At 47.6% G+C, this 24,911-nt stretch overlaps 1 protein-coding gene across 1 annotated transcript in view; it reads left to right on the forward strand.

Annotated features, from left to right (window-relative positions):
- Positions 1–21,721, forward strand: part of LOC139226466 (claudin-4-like) — a 28,547-nt gene extending 6,826 nt beyond the window's left edge. Inside the window, exons 2-4 of the mRNA XM_070857256.1 lie at positions 4,521–4,535; positions 12,988–13,003; positions 21,386–21,721. Coding sequence (XP_070713357.1) covers positions 4,521–4,535; positions 12,988–13,003; positions 21,386–21,721 — 367 coding nt within the window. The remainder of the gene's footprint in view (positions 1–4,520; positions 4,536–12,987; positions 13,004–21,385) is intronic.
- The last annotated feature ends 3,190 nt before the right edge of the window (positions 21,722–24,911 follow it).

Below are 24,911 nucleotides of genomic sequence, written 5' to 3' on the forward strand. Positions count from 1 at the left end.
TTATTCCTACTTTTTGCTTCCTGTCCACCAGCCAGTTCTCTATCCACATCAATACATTACCCCCAATGCCATGTGATTTAATTTTGCACACTAATCTCTTGTGTGGGACCTTGTCAAAAGCCTTTTAAAGTCCAAATACACCACATCCACTGGTTCTCCCTTGTCCACTCTACTAGTTACATCCTCAAAAAATTCCAGAAGATTTGTCAAGCATGATTTCCCTTTCATAAATCCATGCTGACTTGGACCGATCCTATCACTGCTATCCAAATGCGCTGCTATTACATCTTTAATAATTGATTCCAACATTTTCCCCACTACCGATGTCAGGCTAACCTGACAAAATGTTACTTCCTTTCCAACACGAGAACATGTTGAATAAAACTTTGTCACATCAATGATTCCCTGAGATAACTGAGAAATATTTCCACCATTTAATTTTTTAAAAGTGGAACTTGAGCAGACACATTTCATTATTAAACAAGATACGATGAGCGCAAAATTCAGATCCGAAGTGCCCATGGTTGGGTGGTACCGAGTGCCCTTAAAGGTCCAAAATAGTGTCCGCCTGCGCACCGTTCTGGTGCAAGTCACGCCCTATGTCATATTCGTGAGGGTGTTAGCACGCGTCTGCCGGAAGTATGCAGAGTAGGCAGATCATAACATTGATAAGTATGTAAGGCTGATTTGACACCAGCACTGCCATTTTGTAGCTCAACGCTCCAGTTAACATATTCTCTTAAGCTCGCACAGCTGAACTCGCATTCAGTAGCAGAAAGCACCCTCAACCAGCGCTATTAAAAGGGATCATCAACTACTCTCAGTTAGTTGTTGTTTGATTTCTACTGGATGTTGCTGCGATTGTACAAGTGTTTGGTGCTTTCTAGCATTCTTTAAAGTTGCTAAAGTTTACAGGGAGTGGTGTGGCAGGTGCTGAAGGCTCATCTCCTGACTTCAAGGCTTTTGTACAAACCAGTTGTTACCAGACATGTAGTAGACATTCCCCATGGAATACAGCATGACTGGGAGAATGAACAGAGGTGACCCGGAGCAGGACAAGCTGCTCGAACAGAGAGGAGGAGGAGGGGGAAGAAGGGATGTCAACAGGAGACTATATTCACCTAGTGTGTTCAGCGAGCAATTCTCCTACCTGAACCTCAGTGAAGAACAGTGTGTGAAATGTCAATGTTTCACTAAGGACGTCCTCAATAAAATCTGCCACCTGCTGCAGGCACAACTGCAACCTCAGAGCAGGGCGAGGACTTTTTTTTTCCAAAAATATACTTTATTCATATAAAATTTTCACAATACATTGGAAAATAGTTCAGTACCTTGCGGTCAGCAATTCCATACAATTCATTTGGATGCTGACAGCAGTTCCATACAATGCACTGGCGTGCATTTCATTTCAAGGTACAGTTTAGCACAATCCGTAAATCACGTATTACATGCAGCACTGTGCAAATAAGGATATTACATGGAGCAGATGAGAACAGGTTTACATTACATTCCAGGATACAGTTCAATATCGATCACGAATCACATTACATATAGCACTATGCAGATGAAAGCAGTACACGGAATGATGGGAATACATTTACATTTCTTTACAAGTTACTAAACAGTGCAGAGACTTTCATTATACATGGCACAACACAGGTATTTTTCAGTACATGGTGCTCTATGTATACAAGCAGATTAACAAGTACAGCCCAAGTGGGGGTCTGATTCCATCCCCTGGGTTTATTGTGGCGGAAGGGCCTTAAACTGTGGCTCTTCCCCATCATGCCTTTACGGTGACTGCACCAATCTTTAGTGCGTCCCTCAGCATGTACTCCTGGACCTTGGATTGTGCCAGTCTGCAACACTCGGCCGTGGACATCTCCTTGCTCTGGCAGACCAGAAAGTTTCGGGAAGACCAAAGTGCATCTTTCACCAAGTTGATGGCTCTCCAGCAGCAGATGATGTCTGTCTCAGCGTGTGTCCCTGGGAACAGCCCGTAGAGCACAGAGTCCTGTGTTACGGAGCTGCTTGGGATGAACCTTGACAGCACCCACTGCATCTCCTTCCAGACCTGCCTTGCAAAGGGGCAATCCTGAAGGTGATGGATGACAGTCTCGTCCGCACCACAGCCAACTTGGGGGCAGAGTGCCGTGTCTCTGAAACCCCGGCTGTGCATGAAGGATCTGACGGGTGGGGCTCTTCTCACCGCCAACCAAGCTACATGTTGGTGCTTGTATGAAAGCTCTGGCGATGAGACATTCTGCCAAACGAGTTCGACAGTCTGCTCGGGGAAACACCCAACACGATCCAGCATCTCCTTCTTTCATAGGGCGTCCAGGACCTTGTGTGCCGACCACTGCTTTATGGCCTTGTGGTCAAAGGTGTTTTTCTTGAAAAACTTTTCCACGAAGGACAGGTGGGGCATGGTCCAACTGGTTGGAGTGTTCCGCGGCAGCCTGACCAGTCCCATCCTTTGCAACACCGGGGACAGATAGAATCTCAGCACGTACTGACACTTGGTGTTTGTGTACGAAGGGTCTATGCACAGCTTGATGCAGCCGCACACAAAGGTGGCCGTCAGGATGTGGGCCACGTTTGGAACGTCATTTCACCCCTTGTCCAGAGATTTGTACATCGTGTCTCTGCGGACACGGCCCATTTTCGATCTCCAGACGAAGTGGAAGACGTCTCGGATGACTGCCACAGCACAGGAGCGAGGTATGGGCCAGACCTGTGCCACGTGCAACAACACCAAGAGCACCTCACTCCTGATGACCAGGTTCTTTCCTGCAATGTAGAGGGAGCGCCTCTTCCACCATCCCAGTTTCTGTTTGGCTTTAGCGATACGCTCCTTCCAGTTTTTGGCGCATGCCCCGTCCGCTCCGAACCATATTCTCAACACCTTCAGGTAATCTGACTTCACGGTGAAGGGAATAAAGGATCAGTCGGCCCAGCTTCCAAAGAACATGGGCTCGCTTTTGCTGCGATTAACCTTCGGCCCCGAGGCCAGTACAAACTGGTTGCAGATTGTGAGCAATCCGCGGACCGACTGCGGATCCGAGCAAAAGACGGTGACGCCGTCCATGGACAGGGAGGTCTTGACCTGAGCGCCTCCGCTGCGTGGGATTGTCACTCCCCTAATGCCCGCATCCTTCCTGATGGACTCGGCAAAGGGCTCGATACAGCACACGAACAAGACAGAGGAGAGGGGACAGCCTTGTCTGACTCCAGACCTGATCGGAAAGCTTTCAGTTTCCCACCCTTGATTAGAACTGTGCTACTGATGTCTGTATAGAGCAGTTGCATCCAATTGCGGATACCCTCCCCAAACCCCATCTTGGAGAGCACATACATCAGATACATGTGCGATATCCTGTCAAAGGCCTTCTCCTGGTCCAAGCTGGTGGATCACCAGCTCCAGAGCAGACTTGATCCCGTTTGCGATGACTTTCGACAGGATCTTGTAGTCCACATTGAGCAGAGAAATGGGCTGCCCGTTTTTGATTTTCTCCCTCTCCCCCTTCTGCTTGTAGGTGAGGTTGATGATGCCTTTCCTCATCGATTCTGACATGCTGCCAGCCAGAAGCATACCCGCATATACTTCCGGCAGGTCTGGGCCTATCCAGTCCCACAGAGCCGAATACAATTTGACCGGCAAGCCGTCGCTTCCGGGAGCTTTACTCGTTCGAGGGACCGGACGGCCTTTGTCAGCTCATCTAGAGTTAGTGAGTGGTCCAGACTCTCCCACTCGCTGTCGTCTAAGACCTCCGAGATAGACAACAGGAGGGACTGGGAGGCCACAGCCCGGCATAGAAGGATTTGCTGTTCCTCAGCATGTCAGGCTGCGAAGACGTCACAGAACCATCTTCTTCCTTTAGGCTGGTGATCACAGAGCTCCCCCTGTGTACCTTTTGGAAGAAGAAGCGTGAACACGTCTCTTTTTTAAAATTTCAAAATATACTTTATTCATATAAAAAATTTGCACAATATATTGGAAGACAATTCAGTACATTTGGATGCGGTCAGCAATTCCATGCAATACATTTGGATGCTGACGGCATTTCCGTTCAATTCATTTGCTTGCTTTACATTTCGAGGTACATTTCAATACAATCCAGGATACATTGTAAGACAGTCATCAAATTAATTTACTAATGGCACTTTTCGGTACACGGAATGGGTGAGGGTACAGTTACATTTCTTTGCAACATACATTACTAAACAGAACTTGCATTATACATGGCACTACATAGGTTTTTTCAGATCACGGTGCTCTATGTATACAAAAGTTTACAAGTACAGCCCGAGGGGAGTTTTATACTGATTCCAGCCCCTGGGTTTATCGTGGTGGAAAGGCTTTAAACTGTGGCTCTTCCCCACCGTGCCTTTGCGGCGACTGCACCAATTTTTAGTGCGTTCCTCAGCACGTAATCCTGGATCTTGGATTGCGCCAGTCTGCAACACGCAGTCGTGGACTTCTTGCTCTGGAAGACCAGAAAGTTTCGGCAAGACCAAAGTGCGTCTTTCACCGAGTTGATGGCCCTCCAGCAGCAGATGATGTCTGTCTCGGGGTGTGTCCCTGGGAACAGCCCGTAGAGCACAGAGTCCTGTGTTACGGAGCTGCTTGGGATGAACCTCGACAGCAACCACTGCATCTCCATCCAGACCTGCCTTGCAAAGGGCAATCCCAAATAAGATGGATGACTGTCTCGTCCGCACCACAGCCAACTCGGGGGCAGAGTGCCGTGTCTCTGAAACCCCGGCTGTGCATGAAGGATCTGACGGGTAGGGCCCTCCTTGCTGCCAACCTTGGTGCTTGTGTGAAAGCTCTGGCGATGAGACGTTCTGCCAGACGAGTTTGACAGTCTGCTCGGGGAACCACCCGACAGGGTCCACCCTCGCCTTCTTTCGTAGGGCGTCCAGGAACTTACGTGCCGACCACTGCTCTATGCCCTTGTGGTCAAAGGGGATTTTTCTGAAAAACATTTGCACGAAGGACAGGTGTACAGGCATGGTGCAACTGGTGGGGGCGTTTTGCGGCAGCGTGGCCAGACCCATCCTTCGCAACACCGGGGACAGGTAGAACCTCAGCACATAGTGACACTTGGTGTTTGCGTACCGGGAGTCGGTGCACAGTTTGATGCAGCCGCGCACAAAGGTGGCCATCAGGATGACTGCCACATTCGGAACATCCTTTCCTCCACTGTCGAGAGATTTGTACACAGTGTCTCTGCGGACACGGTCCATTTGGGACCTCCAGACAAAGTGGAAGACGGCCCGGGTGACTGCCGCAGCACAAGAGCGTGAGATGGGCCATACCTGCGCCACGTAGAACAACGCCGAGAGCACCTCACTCCTGATGACCAGGTTCTTTCCTGTGATGGAGAGGGAGCGCAGCTTCCACCATCCCAGTTTTTTTTTCACTTTGGCGATACGCTATTCCCAGTTATTGGCGCACGCCCCACCCGCTCCAAACCATAGTCCCAACACCTTCAGGTAATCTGGCTTAACGGTGAAGGGAATAAAGGATCAGTCGGCCCAGTTGCCAAAGAACAGGGCCTCGCTTTTGCTGCGATTGACCTTCGCTCCCGAGGCCATTTCAAACTGGTCACAGATTGTGAGCAATCGCGTTTCATCCTTTTTTTTAAATTTCAAACTATACTTTATTCATATAAAAATTTGTACAGTACATTCAAAAGCAGTTCAGTACATTTAGCTGCGGTCAGCAATCCCATGCACTACATTTGGGTGCTGACGGCAGTTCCGTTCGATACATTCTCTTGCTTTTCATTTCAAGTACAATTCGGGACGATACGGGATACATTTTAGTACATTCGACAAATTACATTACATGTGTCACTATACAGTACACGGAATGGGTGACGGTACATTTACATTTTTTCTTTTCAACATGCATTACGAAACAGACCTTGCATTGTACATGGCACTACATAGGTGTTTAGAGATCATGGTGCTCCATGTACACAAAAAAGAAGTTACAAGTACGGCCCGAGGGGCGTTTTGTACTGATTCCTGCCCCCGGGTTTACCATGACAGAAGGGCTTTAAACTGTGGCCCTTCCCCACCGTGCCTTTGCGGCGGCTGCACCAATTTTAAGTGCGTCCCTCAGCACGTAGTCCTGGATCTTGGATTGCGCCAGTCTGCAACACGCAGACGTGGACATCTCCTTGCTCTGGAAGACCAGCAAGTTTCGGCAAGACCAAAGAGCGTCTTTGACCGAGTTGATGGCTTTCCAGCAGCAGGTGATGTCTGTCTCGGTGTGTGTCCCTGGGAACAGCCCGTAGAGCACAGAGTCTTGTGTTACGGAACTGCTCGGGATGAACCTTGATAGCAACCACTGCATCTCTTTCCAAACCTGCCTTACGAAGGCGCAATCCTGAAGGAGATAGGTGACAGTCTCGTCCGCCCCGCAGCCGACTCGGGGGCACCGTGCCGTGCTGCTGAGATGTCGGCTGTGCATGAACGCTCTGACGGGTAAGGCCCTCCTCACCGCCAACCAAGCTACGTTTTGGTGCTTGTGTGAATGCTCTGGCGATGAGACGTTCTGCCAAACGAGTTCGACAGTCCGCTCAGGGAACCACCTGACAGGCTCCACCCCCTCCTTCTTTCGTAGGGCATCCAGGACGTTACGTGCTGACCACTGTTTTATGGCCTTGTGGTCAAAGGAGTTTTTTGTGAAAAACTTTTCCATGAAGGACAGATGTACAGGCATGGTCCAGCTAGTGGGGCGGTTTTGCGGCAGCATGGCCAGGCCCATCCTTCGCAATACCGGGGACAGGTAGAGCCTCAGCACGTAGTGACACTTGGTGTTTGCGTACTGGGGGTCTGTGCACAGCTTGATGCAGCCGCACACAAAGGTGGCCGTCAGGATGAGGGCCATGTTCGGAACATCCTTTCCTCCACTGTCGAGAGATTTGTACATTGTGTCTCTGCGGACATGTTCCATTTTGGACCTCCAGACAAAGTGGAAGATGGCCCTGGTGACTGCCACGGCACAGGAGCGAGAGATCGGCCAGACCTGTGCCACATGCAGCAAACCCGAGAGCACCTCACTCCTGATGAGTTTTTGCTTCACTTTGGCGATACGCTCTTCCCAGTTTTTGGCGCACGCCCCGTCCGCTCTGAACCATATTCCCAACACCTTCAGGTAATCTGGCTTAACGGTGAAGGGAGTAAAGGATCGGTCGGCCCAGTTGCCAAAGAACATGGCCTCGCTTTTGCTGCGATTGACCTTCTCTCCCGAGGTCAGTTCAAACTGGTCGCAGATTGTGAGCAATCTGCGGACCGACTGCAGATCTGAGCAAAAGATGGCCACGTCGTCCACGTAAAGGGAGGTTTTGACCTGAGCGCCTCCACTGCCTGGGATAGTCACCCCTCTAATGCCCGCATCCTTCCTGATGGACCCGGCAAAGGGCTCCTCGATACAACACACAAACAAGAGAGACGAGAGAGGACAGCCTTGCCTGACTCCAGATCTGATCGGAAAGCTTTCAGTTTCCCACCCGTTGATTAGAACTGCGCTACTGATGTCTCTGTTGAGCAGTTGGATCCAATTGCGGATACCCTCCCCAAACCCCATTTTGGAGAGCACGTCCATCAGGTACGTGTGCGATATCCTGTCAAAGGCCTTCTCCTGGTCTAAGCAATCGCATTTCATCCTGCTTGCCAGTGGGTGTGAAGTTGACCGTGGAAATGAACTTTTATGTGCCGGGCTGGAGACATTTACAGTTTGCCATCCACTGTTGCGTAAGGGTGGTCACTGAAGCTCTGTATTCAAAACGAGCTGAGTATATTTCATTCTCTCTTGCCTGAGAGAAGCAGGTGGAGTGAGCACATGGATTTGCAGACTTCCCATGATGCAGGGTGCCATTGACAGCATGCACATCGCTTTGTGGGTGCCGCGTGTCAAATCTGAGATGTACTGCAACCAAAAGGGATTCCACTCCCTCAACGTTCAGCTGGTGTGCGACCATAGGCAGTGAATCATGCAGGTCAATGCCTGGTATCCTGGCAGTAGTCATGATGTTTTCATTCTGCAGCAGTTCGCTGTACCATCTGCATTTGAACCACCACAACAAGCCAAAGGGTTGCTACTGGGCAACAAGGGCTAGTCGCTGATGACATAACTCCGATGCACAACCCATGCACACATGCATACAACAAAAGCCATGCTGCTATACATAAATCTGAAAGAGCAGACCATTGGCATGCTGAAACAGCACTTCCGCTGCCTGGACTGCTCTGGAGGTGCCCTGCAGTACTCGGCAGAGCAGGTGTCAAGATTCGTGGTGGTCTGCTGCATGCTGCACAACCTCACCATGATAAGGGCACAGACCCTGCCACCAACCATACGGTGAGCAGTTGAGAAGCAGGAGGAGGAGCAGGATGAGGAAGAGAAGGAGCAAAGGGAGGAGGCAACCTAGACAGCCCCTTTCTGGCTGGGCTGTATGTGAACAACTCATCCGAGTGTGATACCAGTAACCACAACACCAATTCTCCATTCACCAACAGTCCACACCTTCCCTTCCCTCTGTCGCTGATGATCAAAGGATTTGCTTGGCCACAATACAAAAATAAAAGCCAATACTGTCATGTATTTAACTGTCATTGTAACCCATGTATAAACTGCCCTAAGTTGTACACCGTGAGAACATTGACCACTAGGTGGTGAATTTGTGGGAGACACTCCTAACCTGGACCTTCAGGTATAAAAGGGGAACCTCCACCCACCTTCATCACTTCAGTGCTGGCTAATAAAGGTTACTGGTCACAGAGTGACCTTCTCTCAAGTATGGGCCTCGTGTGTAATTATACTGTATAGTAAGGACATATTATTGGTGATGAAAAACTGGGATTTAAACCACGCGAGCATGGCCACTAGCAGCACAGACGAGAGGTACTGTGTTGGTGATGATTGGGACGATTTTATTGAGAGACTACAGCAAAGTTTCGTCACTAAGGAATGGCTGGGACAGGATTCGGCCGACAAATGCAGGGCTCGTCTCCTGATGGTTTGTGGATCCAGGACGTACTCCCTAATGAAGGACTTTCTAGTGCCAGAGAAGCCGGCGGACAAGACTTTTGAAGAGCTCAGTAAGTTGATCGAGGAACACTTTAAACTAGTGAGCAGCATGCACATGGCGAGACACTGGTTTTACACGCACTGGCAGCGAGAAGGGCAAAGCGTTCCAGACTTCGTGGCAGACCTTCAGCGACTGGCGAGCCTATGTAAGTTCCCAGATGCATGCAGAGTGGAGATGCTGTGAGACTTTTTTATTGAGGGCATTGGGCACGCTGGGGTTTTCAGGAAACTGATCGAGACCAAAGGCTTGAACCTGGAAATGGCGGCTTTGATGGCTCAGACATTTATCTCAGGGGAGGAAGAGACCAGAATGATGTTTGACAAAAATCTTGGTTTAAATGCAGTAAATGGACAGGGAGTCAACATTGTTAATGTGACACACAGTTCTCCAGGCAGACAGGGGCAATGGGGCATGCCCGAGCATGTAGTCGAACCCAAAGGAGGAATTCAACAGAGACGATGGCTAGCTGAACGGCGATTCATGTCATCGCAAGGGACAATGCGGCCAGTAATGGGGCCATCAACACCGTCAATGGTGCGCTTAAGGACAGTTACAGAGACAGTCAGAGACTATCGACTGGTAATGTACTTTTGTTTCCAACAATGGCTCATGTTGGAGGTGTGGAGGCAAACATACAGCCAGAGCTTGCATGTATCAGCAATATACCTGCAGAAACTGCGATGTCAGCGGTCACTTGGCGCATATGTGCAGGAAGCCTGCAGCCAGGTTGATGTATGAGGAGGACGGGGACGATGTAAGCTCTACGAGGCCAAATGGACACTGAGGTAAATCGCTGGAAGCTGAAGTTCAGCGAGTTCATGTGGAGCACATATACAGTTCATATACCAGGACGCCACCGATAATGATGAAAGTGCTCCTCAATGGCATCCCAGTACTAATGGAGCTAGACATGGGTACCAGCCAGTCCCTGATGAGTATCAAACAGTTCGACAAGTTGTGGACGTCTAAGGCCAGGAGGCCAAAATTATTGCCAATTGACGCACAGCTACGGACATATACAAAGGAGATCATTCCGGTGCTAGGCAGCGCCACGGTAGTCGTGACCCACAAAGATTCGGAGAACAGGTTGCCACTCTGGATTGTCCCGGAGGATGGTCCTGCACTGCTGGGGAGGAGTTGGCTTGCTGTCATGAACTGGAAATGGGGCGATGTCAATGCAATTTCTTCTGTGGAGCGAATAGCATGCTCACAGGTCCTGGACAAATTTGACTCACTATTTCAACCCGGCATTGGCACTTTCATGGGGACCAAGGTAGTGATTCACATAAACCCGGATGCCAGGCCAGTACACCACAAGGCCAGAGCGGTGCCGTACGTGATGCGGGAAAAGATAGAAGGCGAATTGGACCGCCTGCTGAGGGAAGGCATCATCTCGCCAGTCGAATTCAGTGACTGGGCGAGCCCGATTGTGCCGGTGCTCAAAGCGGATGGGTCGGTCAGGATAGGTGGTGATTAAAAGGCCACCATCAATCGGGTGTCACTCCAAGACCAGTACCCGCTACCGAGAGTGGAGGACCTCTTTGCGACGCTATCCAGTGGCAATCTTTTTTCAAAATTGGACCTGACCTCATCTTACAAGAACCAGGAGCTGGCGATTGAGTCAAAGAAGCTGACCACCATCACGACACACAAGGGGTTGTTTGAGTACAACAGATGTCCGTTTGGGATTCGCTCGGCCGCCGCGATCTTTCAACGAAATATCGAAAGCCTCCTCAAGTCGATTCCAAGGACAGTGGTTTTTCAAGACGACATCCTCATCACGGGTTGTGATACTGAAGAACACCTCCGCAACCTGGAGGAGGTGCTACGCAGACTGGACCGGGTAGTCTGCGACTGAAAAAGGCGAAGTGCGTCATCCTAGCTCCAGAGGTAGAATTCCTGGGGATGAGGGTATCAGCAGACGGGATCAGCCCTACTGCGTCCAAAACAGAAGCGATCCAGAGAGCACCCAGACCCCGTAACAAGACGGAGCTGTGTTTGTTCCTGGGGCTCCTGAACTATTTTGGTAACTTTCTTCCCAAATTGAGCACGCTGTTAGAGCCGCTACATGTGCTCCTACGCAAAGGTCGCGAATGGGTCTGGGGGGACAGCCAGGAAAGGGCTTTTGATAGAGCACAAAATTTGTTATGCTCCAACAATCTGTTAACGCTATATGACCTATGTAAGAAACTCGTTTTAACATGCGACGCGTCATCCTATGGAGTTGGGTGTGTGTTGCAACATGTTAATGCCAAGGGTCAGTTACAGCCAGTAGCTTATGCCTCCAGAAGTCTGTCCCAGGCAGAACGGGGCTACAGGATGGTAGAAAAGGAAGCGCTTGCATGTGTATATGCTGTAAAAAAAATGCACCAGTACCTGTTTGGCAGGAAATTTGAGCTGGAGACAGATCACAAACCCCTAATGCCCCTTTTGGCCAACAATAAGGCCATAAATGTAAATGCAAGGGCCCGCATAACGAGGCGGGCACTCATGTTAGCCGCCTATGACTATACAATTCAGCACAGACCGGGCACTGAAAACTGCGCGGATGCACTCAGCAGGCTCCCACTAGCCACCATCGAGAGGGCAACTGAGCATGCTGCTGAGATGGTCATGGCTGTTGAAGCTTACAAAAGCGAAGGATCAGCAGTGACAGCCCGTCAGATTATATCATGGTCCGTCATGGTACATCAGTCATTGAAGGTTGGCATGCAGTTGCAGCAGGCGGTTAAGAAAGCAAATGGCATGTTGGCCTTCATAGCGAGGGGATTTGAGTACAGGGGCAGGGAGGTGTTGCTACAGTTGTACAGGGCATTGGTGAGGCCACACCTGGAGTATTGTGTACAGTTTTGGTCTCCTAACCTGAGGAAGGACATTCTTGCTATTGAGGGAGTGCAGCGAAGGTTCACCAGATTGATTCCCGGGATGGCGGTACTGACCTATCAAGAAAGACTGGATCAACTGGGCTTGTATTCACTGGAGTTCAGAAGAATGAGAGGGGACCTCATAGAAACGTTTAAAATTCTGACGGGGTTTGACAGGTTAGATGCAGGAAGAATGTTCCCAATGTTGGGGAAGTCCAGAACCAGGGGACACAGTCTAAGGATAAGGGGTAAGCCATTTAGGACCGAGATGAGGAGGAACTTCTTCACCCAGAGAGTGGTGAACCTGTGAAATTCTCTACCACAGAAAGTTGTTGAGGCCAATTCACTAAATATATTCAAAAAGGAGTTAGATGACATCCTTACAACTAGGGGGATCAAGAGGTATGGCGAGAAAGCAGGAATGGGGTACTGAAGTTACATGTTCAGCCATGAACTCATTGAATGGCGGTGCAGGCTAGAAGGGCTGAATGGCCTACTCCTGCACCTATTTTCTATGTTTCTATTAAAGTCTGGACAAATAGATACCTGTTACTGTCTTTAGTCAAGAAATGTGTCCTGAATGGGGAACGGGCAGCCACGTATGAGGCATGCCCTGAGGAATTCAAACCATTTCACAGGCGCAAGGATGAACTCTCGATTCAAGCCGATTGCCTACTATGGGGAAACCGAATAGTTATGCCCCAGATGGATAGAGAGATGGTCATCAGAGAACTCCACAATGAGCACCCGGGCATTATCATGATGAAGGCAATTGCCAGGTCACACGTTTAGTGGCCAGGGATAGATGCAGACCTGGAACTTTGAGTTCGCAGGTGCAATACATGTACCCAGCTGGGCAATGCGCCCAGGGAAGCCCCCCTTAGCCTCTAGTCCTGGCTTGCCAAGCCATTGTCACGCATCCATGTGGACTATGCAGGTCCTTTCATGGGAAAAATGTTTTTGGTTGTCGTAGACGCCTACTCCAAATGGATCAAGTGTGACATTCTCAATTCAAGCACATCCTCTGCCATGGTAGAAAGTCTACGGGCAACGTTCGCCGCCCATGGTCTACCGGACGTCTTGGTCAGCTACAATGGCCTGTGCTTTACAAGCATTGAATTCCAGGACTTCATGGCAGTAAATGGTATCAACCATGTCAGAACGTCACCGTTCAAGCCGGCCTCAAACAGCCAGGCAGAACGAGCAGTGCAGATAATCAAACAGGGGATGCTCAGAATCCAAGGGGGTTCCCTACAAAGTCGCTTATCATGCCTCCTGTTGACCAATAGATCCCGACCACACTCGCTCACAAGGGTCCCACACGCAAAGCTGCTAATGAAAAGGACGCTCAAAACCAGGTTATACCTTATACACCCCACCATGAAAGAAATTGTTGAGAGCAGGTGCCAATCACAATGTGACTACCATGACGGGAATGCGAGGGCGCGATGTATTGATGTCAATGACCCTGTCTTTGTCCTCAACTACGCTGCAGGGCCTAACCGGCTCGCAGGCACTGTGATTGCCAAAGAGGGGAATAGGATTCTGGTAGTTAAACTTACCAATGGCCAAATCTGCCGCAAATATGTGGATCAAACAAAAAGGAGGTTCAGCAACCCCATAGAAGAAGCAGAGGAAGAACACGATGTAGAGCTCACTCCTCCACAGGTGACCGAACACCAGAACCAAGCAAAGGAGAGCCCAGTCACTGTGGGCAGTCCGGACAGATCTGAGGCACTGCAAACAGCAGACACTCAGGCCAGCGCCCAACAACTGGAGCCCCAACTCAGGCGTTCCACAAGGGAGCGTAAACCACCAGAGAGACTTAACCTATGATCCCAATAAGACTTTGGGGGGAGGTGATGTCATGTATTTAACTGCTATTGTAACCCATGTATAAACTGACCTAAGTTGTACACCGTGAGAACATTGACCACTAGGTGGTGAACTTGTGGGAGACATTCCTAACCTGGACCTTCAAGTATAAAAGGGGAAGCTCCACCCACCTTCATCACTTCAGTGCTGGCTAATAAAGGTTACTGGTCACAGAGTGAGCTTCTCTCAAGTATGGGCCTCGTGTGCATTTATACTGTATAGTAAGGACATATTAAATACCAAAATATACATTCCAAACCAAATTTATGAATCAAAGCATGCCATATTTCATACAAACAACTAATCACCCTTGCACATTCCCTTGGTGCCTGTGCTCTGTGAGCCTTTGCCTGTCCTAGTGCTCCTAGGCAGTACTATTCCAGTGGCTGCAACATGACCGCCGGCCTAGAAGACCTGGTTTCCGCCTGCACCATCTTGGCATGGGCAGCAGCAGTCTGGGCTCGGTGACTGACAGGCAACCGCAAGGGAACTGGCAGAGTGTCAGGGGTGGGAGTACGAATGCTGTCATCCTAAAAAGGGTCAGCGAGTTCATGCTACTTGGAGCCACTGCCATTCCCTGGGGTGGCTTGTTAGCAATCCTAGTAATCTGTTGGAGGACAGATTTCTGGACTTCTGTGACACCCTGCAAGTCCCTTTGAACACTGGTATCTGCAGCCATGATGGCAGAAGTCTGAACTTGCATGGCAGCAAACTGAGGTTGCATGACAGCAGTCTGAGCTTCCACTGCTGCAATGGAAGCTGAGACATCGGCCATCAGACGCTGCATCATGGTTGGGTCCACAAATGTGCTAAGAGTTGGCCACCACTTCTATCCTGGAAAAGATGGGCTGCAAGCTCTGCTCTTCTATGCAAAGTTGGTTCTGGACTCCTTCATGTCCCTTGACATTGCACGTATGGTTTCTGGCAGGTTTGCCAAGGCATCAGGCATCTCATTGTGCATACCCATCAGCCTTCTTCTGTAGCCCGCACCATCGATGTGCTCATCTGAGTCCTCTGCAGCAGCACTCATGTGCGACCTCACCCTCCAGTGAGCTGGCACCTGTGCAACCCTTGCCCACTGCCCTGGCAGCAGGCCACTTGTGCCTGGTGTCTCACTATGTACAGATCCCGCCTTTATGCTATCCTCTAAATTACACATAGTGCCAGTATCTGAGTTGGTGACTGCGAGTGTGAAATCGAGTGACGGTGTTTCTTCATTATCGGTGTCTTGCTGCTCTTCCACCTGTTGCTCTTTCACAACTGCTTGGCCAGGTGACAGTTTTTGGGTATTTGAAAGAGAAAGGCACAAGGGTAAGGTTGTGGTGAGGGGAGGGGAGGAAGGGAGAAGTGGGATGCGAGAAGGAGGATTAGGTATGCGTATGCTGTCATCTTCCATGGTTTCAGCCCCGCCACTGGCCATAGCCTCAGCAAAGCTGCTCCAATGATGTTTCCTCCATGGGGGTAAGAACGTGACTTGCCCCCTCCGGTTAGCTCCTACTGCCTCCGGTTGTGTGCTACCTTCTCCTGCAACAGAGAGGAAAGTGTCAGTGAGTGTGGTGTAATCTGCTTGGTTGATGTGGCTGTCATGTTTGAATAGCTGGCAGTGTGTACAAGCTGTGAGATATGGGTGTGAGGCTTGTAGCAGTTCTAAGTGTGTAAGGGTAAGGTGCAGCTATGAATGTTAGGTATGAGTCCTGATTGATAGAGATTGTTGGTAGGTGAATAATCGGGGTGTGGTGCTTTGAGCAGTGTCTGAGGCTAGTTGTGCAGTTGGTGTGATATGGCATTTGAAGATGAATTTACTGGCTTTGAGCACTCAGATACTGACATTGCGTGTAATTTAGATAGCATAGAGGGAGGATCTGCACATGGTGAGTTACCAAGCATGAGTGGCCTGCAGCCAGAGCAGGGGACAAGGATTGTGCCAGCTCACTAGGGGGCAAGGTTACACACGGGTTCTGCTGCAGAGAACTCAGAGCAAGGTCATTGAACTTTTTGCGGCACTACATCTAGGCCCTCGGGGCTTGACTCCTGGCACTGACCACCACAGCTATCTGGTCCTACTTCTAAGCGTATGTCTGGAGGGCCTCCTGACTCCTTGTGGTAACAGTACTTCTCACCTCCTTTCCACCTCCTCCACCAAGTCCTCCAGTGCAGCTTCTGAGAACTTTGGAGAAAGCTCTCTCTCAGTTGTGCCATTTTCACGTCCGAGTTACTTGTACAAGGACTTCCATCACCTTCTTCAGTCACAATGCACCTTCCTTTTAAGAGGTGCAGGGTTTCTTTAAGTAATGCAGGCTAGCTTTAACTTGTGCTAGCCTCTCACGACTTTGGGCCCCCTGCTGAGGCATGTAGCCACTCAACAGCGCGATTAGCACTGGCTGCATGCTACAATCATGGTAATGAGCAGGCAAAATTAAATTGGTGTGCTGCCTGCATCACATTGAATAGGGTAATTGCACATTGTGAACCCCATGCGCATTTTCTGGGGCTACCCAATCGGTTTCCCATGGGTTCAAATTACTTTGGGCATTACCTTTGGTCAGAGTAGCTCTCCCAATGGCTCAGTTAGTAGTTGCATTGCACAATGTGGACCAGCCACACACCATCACATTCCCAGGTTTGATCCCCAAATTGTGCCATGTTAACTGGTCTCAACTGGGGATGCAGAAGTGGTACTGTAATTAGCCTCAGCATTCCAGACTGCAGAACTGAAAATGTAAGCCAAGATTACCATTTGGGATTGCTGTTGTGCCAACTACTGGAAAGTGTGCACATTGAATAAGGACAGAAGTAACTTAAGCTGTGATGACCTCCATGAATGAACAGCTTGATAACTAATCTGTGAGCTCAGCTTGAAGATCCACGTGATTGGACTCAATGCTCGAATAACCTACCAATGTTCATTGTCCAGGATCAAGTATGACAAATGACCACTTGGTGATGTACCAGAAGGCTACTAATATCCATCCAACCATAATTCTACATATGTCACGGGCTTCAGGAGTGCAAATGTGAAGGGAGAAAATTGCAACAGATGGGGGAAGACAATACAAACAAATGAAGTGAACAGTGTTTGTGTTTGTGTGTTTGGAACATCCCAAAAGATAAACAAAGCATTTAAAGCAGTGATTTATGCAAAGTAATTCTGCTAAATTGGTCAGAACTGGGGCATCTCTCTTTTTGGTGCTCCTATGAAATGCCTTGAGATGTTTTACTATGTTCAAGATGCTATATAGATGCAAGTTGTTGTTCTTGTTGCTAGGTAGGACAAACCATTTTTCACAAAAAATAGTAGAGCCTGAACAATGATTTCCCGTTTGCCTTACTGTTGGTAAATAATACTTTTCCCATTTTGGGAGTCAGTATTAATTTTGTTTGTAGATAGCCTTAGACCATTGAATGGGAAAGTTGTGTGCTCTTTTAGGAAGAACACAGATAATAACAAATTGCATTTATATAGCGCCGTAATATAGTAAAATATCCCAAGCTGCTTCACTGGAGCGTTATCAAACAAAATTTGACACTGCAATATTAAAGCAGGTGACATAAACCGTGGTCAAAGAGGTAGGGTTTAAGGAGCGGAGAGGTTTAGGGAGGGAATTTCAGAGCTAAGGGCCTAGGCAGATGAAGGCATAGCCGTCAAGGTCAATCAATTAAAATTGTGGATGCACAAGGGGCCATAATTGAAGGAGTGCAGAGATCTTGGAGGGTTCATAGAATCAAAGAATGGTTACAGCATGGAAGAAGGCCATTCGGTCCATCGAGCCCATACTGGCTCTGTGCAAGAGCACTTCAGCTTGTCCCACTCCCCCATCCTTGCCCTGTAGTCCTGCAAATGTTTTTCTTTCAGGTACTTATCCAACCCCCTCTTGAAAGCCGAGATTGAGTCTGCCTCCACCACCCTTTCAGGCAGTGCATTCTAGATCCTAACCACTCGCTGAGTAAAATGATTTTTTCTTATATCGCCTTTGGTTCTATTGCCAATCACCTTAAATCTGTGTCCTCTGGTTCTCGACCATTCTGTCAATGGGAACATTTTCTCTCCATCTACTCTGTCCACAACCATCATGATTTTGAACACCTCTATCAAATTTCCTCTCAATTTTCTCTGCTCTAAGGAGAACAACCTCAGCTTCTCCAGTCTATCTACATAACTGAAGTCCCTCATCCCTGGAATCATTCTCATAATTCTTTTCTGCACCCTCTCCAAGGCCTTCACATCCTTCCTAAAGTGCAGTGCCCAGAGTTGGACACAATACTCCAGTTGAGGCCGAACCAGTGTTTTATGCAGGTTCATCATAATTTCCACGCTTTTGTACTCGATACCTCTATTCATGAAGCCCAGGATCCTGCAAGCTTTCTCAACCTTCCGTGATTTATGCACATATATTGTTAGGTCTCCCTGCTCATGCACCCCCTTTAGGACTGTACCCTTTAGTTTATATTTCCTCTCCTCATTCTTTCTACCAAAATGTATTACTTCGCACTTTCTTGCATTACATTTCATCTGCCATGTGTCCGTCCATTCCACCAGCCTATCTATGTCCTCTTTAAGTCTATCACTATCCTCCTCGCTGTTCACTACATTTCCAAGTTTTGTGTCATCTGCAAATTTTGAAATTGTGCCCTGTACACCCACATCCAAGTCATTAATATATATGAAGAAAAGCAGTGGTCCTAGTACCGACCTCTGGGGAACACCACTGTGTACCTTCCTCCAGTCCAAAAAAGATCCGTTTATCTCTGCTCCCTGTATCCTATCACTTAGCCAATTTTGTATCCATGCTGCCAATGTTTCAACTTTGCTGGCAAGCCTACTATGTGGCACTTTATTGGACGCCTTTTGGAAATCCATGTACACCACGTCAACCGCATTGCCCTCATCAACCCTCTCTGTTACCTCATTAAAAAACTCGATCAAGTTGGTTAAACACTATTTACCTTTAACAAATCCATGCTGGTTTTCCTTAATTAAGTCACACTTGTCCAAGTGACTGTTAATTTTGTCCCTAATTATTGTTTCTAAAAGCTTCCCCACTACCGAGGTTAAACTGATTGGCCTATAATTGCTGGGTTTATCTTCACTCCCTTTTTTGAACAAAGGTGTAACATTTGCAATTCTCCAGTCCTCTGGCACCACCCTTACCTTTAAGGAGGATTGGAAGATTATGGCCTGTACCTCCACGATTTCTTCATTCATTTTCCTCAGCATCCTCGGATGCATCCCATCCGGTCCTAGTGACGTATCTACTTTAAGTACAGCCAAACTTTCTAGTACCGTGTCTTTATCAATTATAATCCCATCCAGTATCTCCTCTACCTCCTCCTTCACTATGTTTATACCAGCATCTTCTTCCTTGGTGAAGACAGATGCAAAATATTAATTTAGTACCTCAGCTATACCCTCTGCCTTCAAGCCTAGGTCTCCTTTTCGGTCCCTAATCGGCCCCAGCCCTCCTCTTACTACCCATCTACTATTTATATGTCCAGAGAAGACTTTGGATTCTCTTTTGTTGGCTGCCGTTCTATTCTCATACCCTCTCTTTGCCCCTCTTATTTTCTTTTTCACTTCTCCTCTGAACTTCCTATATTTAGCCTGATTCTCAGATGTATTCTTGACCTGACATCTGCCATTCGTACTCTTTTTCTGCTTCATTTTACTCTCTATCTCTTTTGTCATCCAGGGAGCTCTGACTTCAGTTGCCCTTCCTTTACCCCTAGTTGGAATATACCTCAATTATACCCAAACTATTTCCTCTTTAAAGGCAGCCCATTGTTCCACCACAGTTTTGCCTGCAAGTCTTTGATTCCAATTTACTCGGGGCAGATCCGTCCTCATCCCACTGAAATCTGCTTTCCTCCAATTAAATATCCATGCCCTTTTCCATAGCTAATCTAAACCTTATGAGGGTTGTAGGGCTGGAGGAGGTCACAGAGATAGGGAAGAGCGAGCCCATGGAGGGATTTGAAAACAAGGTTGAGAATTTTAAAGTTGAGGCATTGACGGACCGGGAGCCAATGTAGGTGAGCGAGCACAGGGGTGATGGCATCTTGTAGATGTCTCCTAAAGGATTTGCTGGATTCTGAGTCATTTCCACAGCATGATGTGTAAATATTGTTACTGATCTGGCTCAGTTGGTAGCACCCTTGCCTCTGAGTCAGAAGGTTGTGGGTTTAAGTCCCACTCAGGGACTTGAGTACAAAAGATCTAGGTTGACACTCCAGTGCAGTGCTGCACTGTTGGAGTTGCCATCTTTCAAATGGGATGGCCCCATCTGCTCTCTCAGGTGAATTTAAAAGAACTCATGGCACTATTTGGAATAAGAGCAGGGGAGTTAACCGCCGGTGTCCTGGCCAATATTTATCCCTCAAATCAACATCACTAAAACAGATTACCTGATCATTATCACACTGCTATCTTTCGGTTCTTGCTGTGCACAAATTGGCTGCTGTATTTCGTACATTACAACACAGACTACAAAAGGACTTAATTGGCTGTAAAGCACTTTGGAATGTATGGTGGTCTGAAAGGTGCTATATAAATGCAAGTCTTTCTTTTCCATTGTGCCCAAGAATCTGCATATAGAAGGATGGTAATTGGGACCACTTTGGTATGCTATTTCTAGTGACCCATGCTCGCTTCAATTAAAAAAGGCACAACCAGTCTTTGTTGTGGGAAGAATAGCGATGGCTCACTATGGTCGAAATGCAATATAACATTTTTTCAATGAATTCATGTGTTCAGTTGGAAATAACATCACCAGGTAACAGCACGATTAGGGTTTGGCAAAAAAATTAAAATGCTGCTAAATGCAGTGTCCTCTTGGAAAAGCCCTCATAAATTAAGAGTCATAGAAATAAAGTAGTTGCCTTTGCAGTAAAGGCTTCTGGGGAAAAGGCAACACATGACCAGATGGTTGGCTGAAAAGTGATAGAATGGAAGGACAGAACATTCACTTTTGCCATAAATACGGTGGTATTTCAAGCTACGTAAGGCAATATTTTACCGAAAAGGTTTTCTTTCCTTAAAGGTGAAATACATTTAACTTTCACGACAGATTCCATAAACATTACGAATGATTGGAGAATCATTTATTCCGGGTGCCCTTTCAGAGTCATTAAAGCTGGCTGAATAAAAATAGCAATTTTGGATTGTGGTTTAACAGGTGGTGCTTGTTTTCAACTGTGTTGAGAAAAGAACAGGCGCGAATGTCTGCTCACTGATTATCCGCACGTTCTTCCGGGTCGATTAAAAATTGTTTCTCCTGGAACCTCGCGGATTGCTTGCACAAAACTACGAGAATGGCATCAATGGGACTGCAGATTCTGGGCATAGCCCTGTGTGTGTTGGGCTGGATGGGCGCTCTTCTCACCTGCGTCCTGCCCATGTGGAGAGTGACCGCTTTCATTGGAAACAATATTGTGGTGGCGCAGATTATTTGGGAAGGTCTGTGGATGAACTGTATTGTTCAGAGCACCGGGCAGATACAATGCAAGGTGTACGACTCGCTGTTAGCGCTCTCTCAAGATCTCCAGGCTTCCAGAGCTTTGACAGTTATCTCCCTCGTGGTGGGAATCATGGGCATCCTTATCTCCATCGCGGGAGGAAAATGCACCAACTGTATAGAAAACGAGGCAACAAAGGCCAAGGTCACAATCATATCGGGAATTATCTTCATCCTGGCAGGGTTGTTGACCCTGATCCCAGTGTCCTGGTCAGCGAACACCATCATCAGGGATTTCTACAACCCGCTGGTGACGGACGCCCAGAGGAGAGAAATTGGAGCCTCCTTGTACATCGGTTGGGGAACATCGGGTCTGCTGCTCCTCGGAGGGGCTCTGCTCTGCTGCACCTGTCCTCCCAGGAATTAAAACTCAAACACAGCAAAGTATTCTGCTGCTTGGACTACAGCCCCGAGCCAGAACTACGTGTACGTTGGATATACATTATCTCTTGAAAACACGGTTGAGACTCACGCCAGCACTCTTATTCTACGTTGCTAATTGGAGTAAAATTAACGTAACATGTTTGATAAGCAATTAGCTTAAGCACTTCAGTGTAACAAGTGTTGAACCGTACTTGAATGATGTGCCTGTAACAAGAGAATGTACAGTCAGTGCGCTGCTTTGAAGGAGGGGAGCAACTTTTCTAAAAGAGCTATGTTCACCGGTTAATGAAATAATGTATGACAAGCGATGGGAAGGAATTGTATTTACCAATTAGTAGCAAACACTCCTGGGTACCTTCATACTTTATACACCTGTACAATAACTATAACACTCCTGGGTACCTGTATAATAACTATAACACTACTGGGCACTATGAACAGACATTATATGGAGCAACTGGGAAGAAATTGCTGCTGCCATTTTGGGCAGAGTGAGAAAATTACCATTGTAAATGGGTCTCTTCTCCCTTACCTGAATTGACTAGTCGTTTGAAGCCAAGCTTATTTCATTTACAATCATATGACATCATGGTTATATTTTCTGTGTTTTCATTTTACATTATTCCAGAGTTTATTTATTGCTACTTCCATTCATATATTTTCTTACTCTTTCCCCAATTCACTGTGTAATTGGACATTTTCCATTCAATGAGCTGGCAACTTATTAAAATATAAATGACAAGGACCAAAATAAAATCATCCAAATTTTAAAAATACTCTTATCTGTGGTTAAAATCATGCAGTGACATACTGTGGTACTAAGGCTAACGTCAAGGAAACAATGGATGAACTTGCAACAATTGAATGGGGAGTAACACTCAAGACAATCTGCACAGGATAAAAATGAATGTATTCAAATGTATATATGGGAAAAATATGGGACATGCATACTGTGATAACAGGGATAGAATCTACAAAGTACTCATTATCATCACCACTGGATTGAAAACCTGGGACCTATTTTCAAAAAATGCAACAAAACAAAAGAAAGCCATGTAACTACAGATCCATTAGTTTTATGTTGATTTCATTAGCTTGTCGATGATTAATAATTAGGAACAAATTTGAGGATTAATGATACACAAAAAACCGAGTGAATGGCAGATAATATGGTTAACATAGATCCTGCCTGAACAAACTCCATTACTTTTGAGGAAGTGAAATCCCAAAGACACTGGAAAACCCGAGTAGTGATGTAGTGTTCCTGGATGTATACAAAGCCTCCAGTAAAATCCCACATGAAAGACTTCTACACAACCATAAGGCAGTGGGAGCTAGACTTTCCCGAGAGCCCCTCAATGCCCGATCGCCGCCCAGAAAAAATGCTAATGTTTTTCAACTAACACTGGCGAGACTTTCCATAATTAAGGTAAAAATAATCGCCCGGCGAGAAAATGGACCTTGCACCAATATTCTCGGTGGTTTCTCGGCAGTTAAAAGCGAAACTAGGTGAAATGGGCGGTACTTAAGTTAAAAAAAAAATTACCCCGAGGCTGCAGTTGGGCCGTGTGAGGGGGAAAATTGAGCTGGACACGGGTGCAAGCGAGTCCATCATGGGCAAAAAGACTTTCAAAAGGTTGTGGTGCAACAAGGCCTCAAGGCCAGTCTTAACTCCAGTTCGCACGAGACTAAAAACTTACACTAAAGAACTGATTCCTGTAATCGGCAGTGCTACCCTAAAGGTCTCCTATGATGGAGCAGTGCACAAGCTACCACTCTGGGTGGTACCGGGCGATGGTCTCACGCTGCTCGGCAGGAGCTGGCCCGGAAAGATACGCTGGAACTGGGACGACATCTGAGCGCTATCGCCCGCTGACGACACTTCGTGTGCACAGGTCTTAAACAAATTTCCTTCGCTGTTTGAAACAGGCATCAGGAAATTCCAAGGAGCAAAAGTGCAGATCCACCTAATTCTGGGAGCGCGACCCATCCATCATAAGGCAAGAGCAGTACCATACATGATGAGAGAAAGAGTAGAGATCGAGCTAGACCGGCTGCAAAGAGAGGGCATCATCTCCCTGATCGAGTTCAACAAGTGGGCCAGTCCTATCATCCCAGTCCTCAAGGGAGACGGCACCGATAGAATCTGTGGCGATTACAAAGTAACTATCAATCGTTTCTCCCTGCAGGACCAATACCCACTACCAAAAGCCGATGCCCTCTTTGCAACACTGGAGGAAAGACGTTCACGAAGCTGGATCTGACTTCAGCCTACATGACGCAGGAACTGGAGGAATCATCGAAGGCCCTCACCTGCATCAACACGCACAAAGGTCTTTTTGTTTATAACAGATGCCCGTTTGGAATCCGATCGGCAGTTGCGATATTCCAGAGAAACATGGAAAGCATACTGAAGTTGGTCCCGCACACCGTGGTCTTCCAGGACGACATCTTGGTCACAGTTCGGAACACAGTCGAGCATCTGCAGAACCTGGAGCAGGTTCTTAGTCGACTCAACCGCGTGGGGCTCAGGTTAAAATGCTCGAAGTGCGTTTTCCTGGCACCTAAAGTGGAGTTCCTGGGAAGGAGGATTGCGGCGGATGGCACCAGGCCCACCAACACGACGACGGAGGCAATCGAGAACGCACCGAAGCCACAGAACGTGATGGAGCTGCGGTCGTTTCTGGGACTCCTGAACTACTTTGGTAACTTCTTACCGGGTCTCAGCACACTGTTAGAGCCACTGCTTGTCTTACTATGAAAAGGGCATGAATGGGTTTGGGGCAAAAGCCAAGAAAATGCCTTTGTAAAAGCGAGAAAATTGTTATGCTCAAACAAATTGCTTGTGTTGTATGATCCATGTAAGCGTTTGGTACTAGCATGTGATGCGTCATCATATGGCGTGGGTGTGTATTGCAACAAGCTAATGATTTCGGGAAACTACAACCGGTTGCTTATGCATCCAGGAGTCTGTCTAAGGCTGAGAGAGCCTACAGCATGATTGAGAAAGAAGCGTTAGCGTGTGTCTATGGGGTAAAGAAAATGCATCAATACATGTTTGGGCTAAAATTCGAATTGGAAACTGACCTTAAGCCACTTATATTCCTGTTTTCCGAGAGTAAAGGGATAAATACCAATGCATCGGCCCTCATCCAGAGATGGACGCTCACGTT

This window comes from Pristiophorus japonicus, chromosome 16, assembly GCF_044704955.1.
Source record: "Pristiophorus japonicus isolate sPriJap1 chromosome 16, sPriJap1.hap1, whole genome shotgun sequence".
NCBI classification, from domain to species: Eukaryota; Metazoa; Chordata; class Chondrichthyes; family Pristiophoridae; genus Pristiophorus; species Pristiophorus japonicus.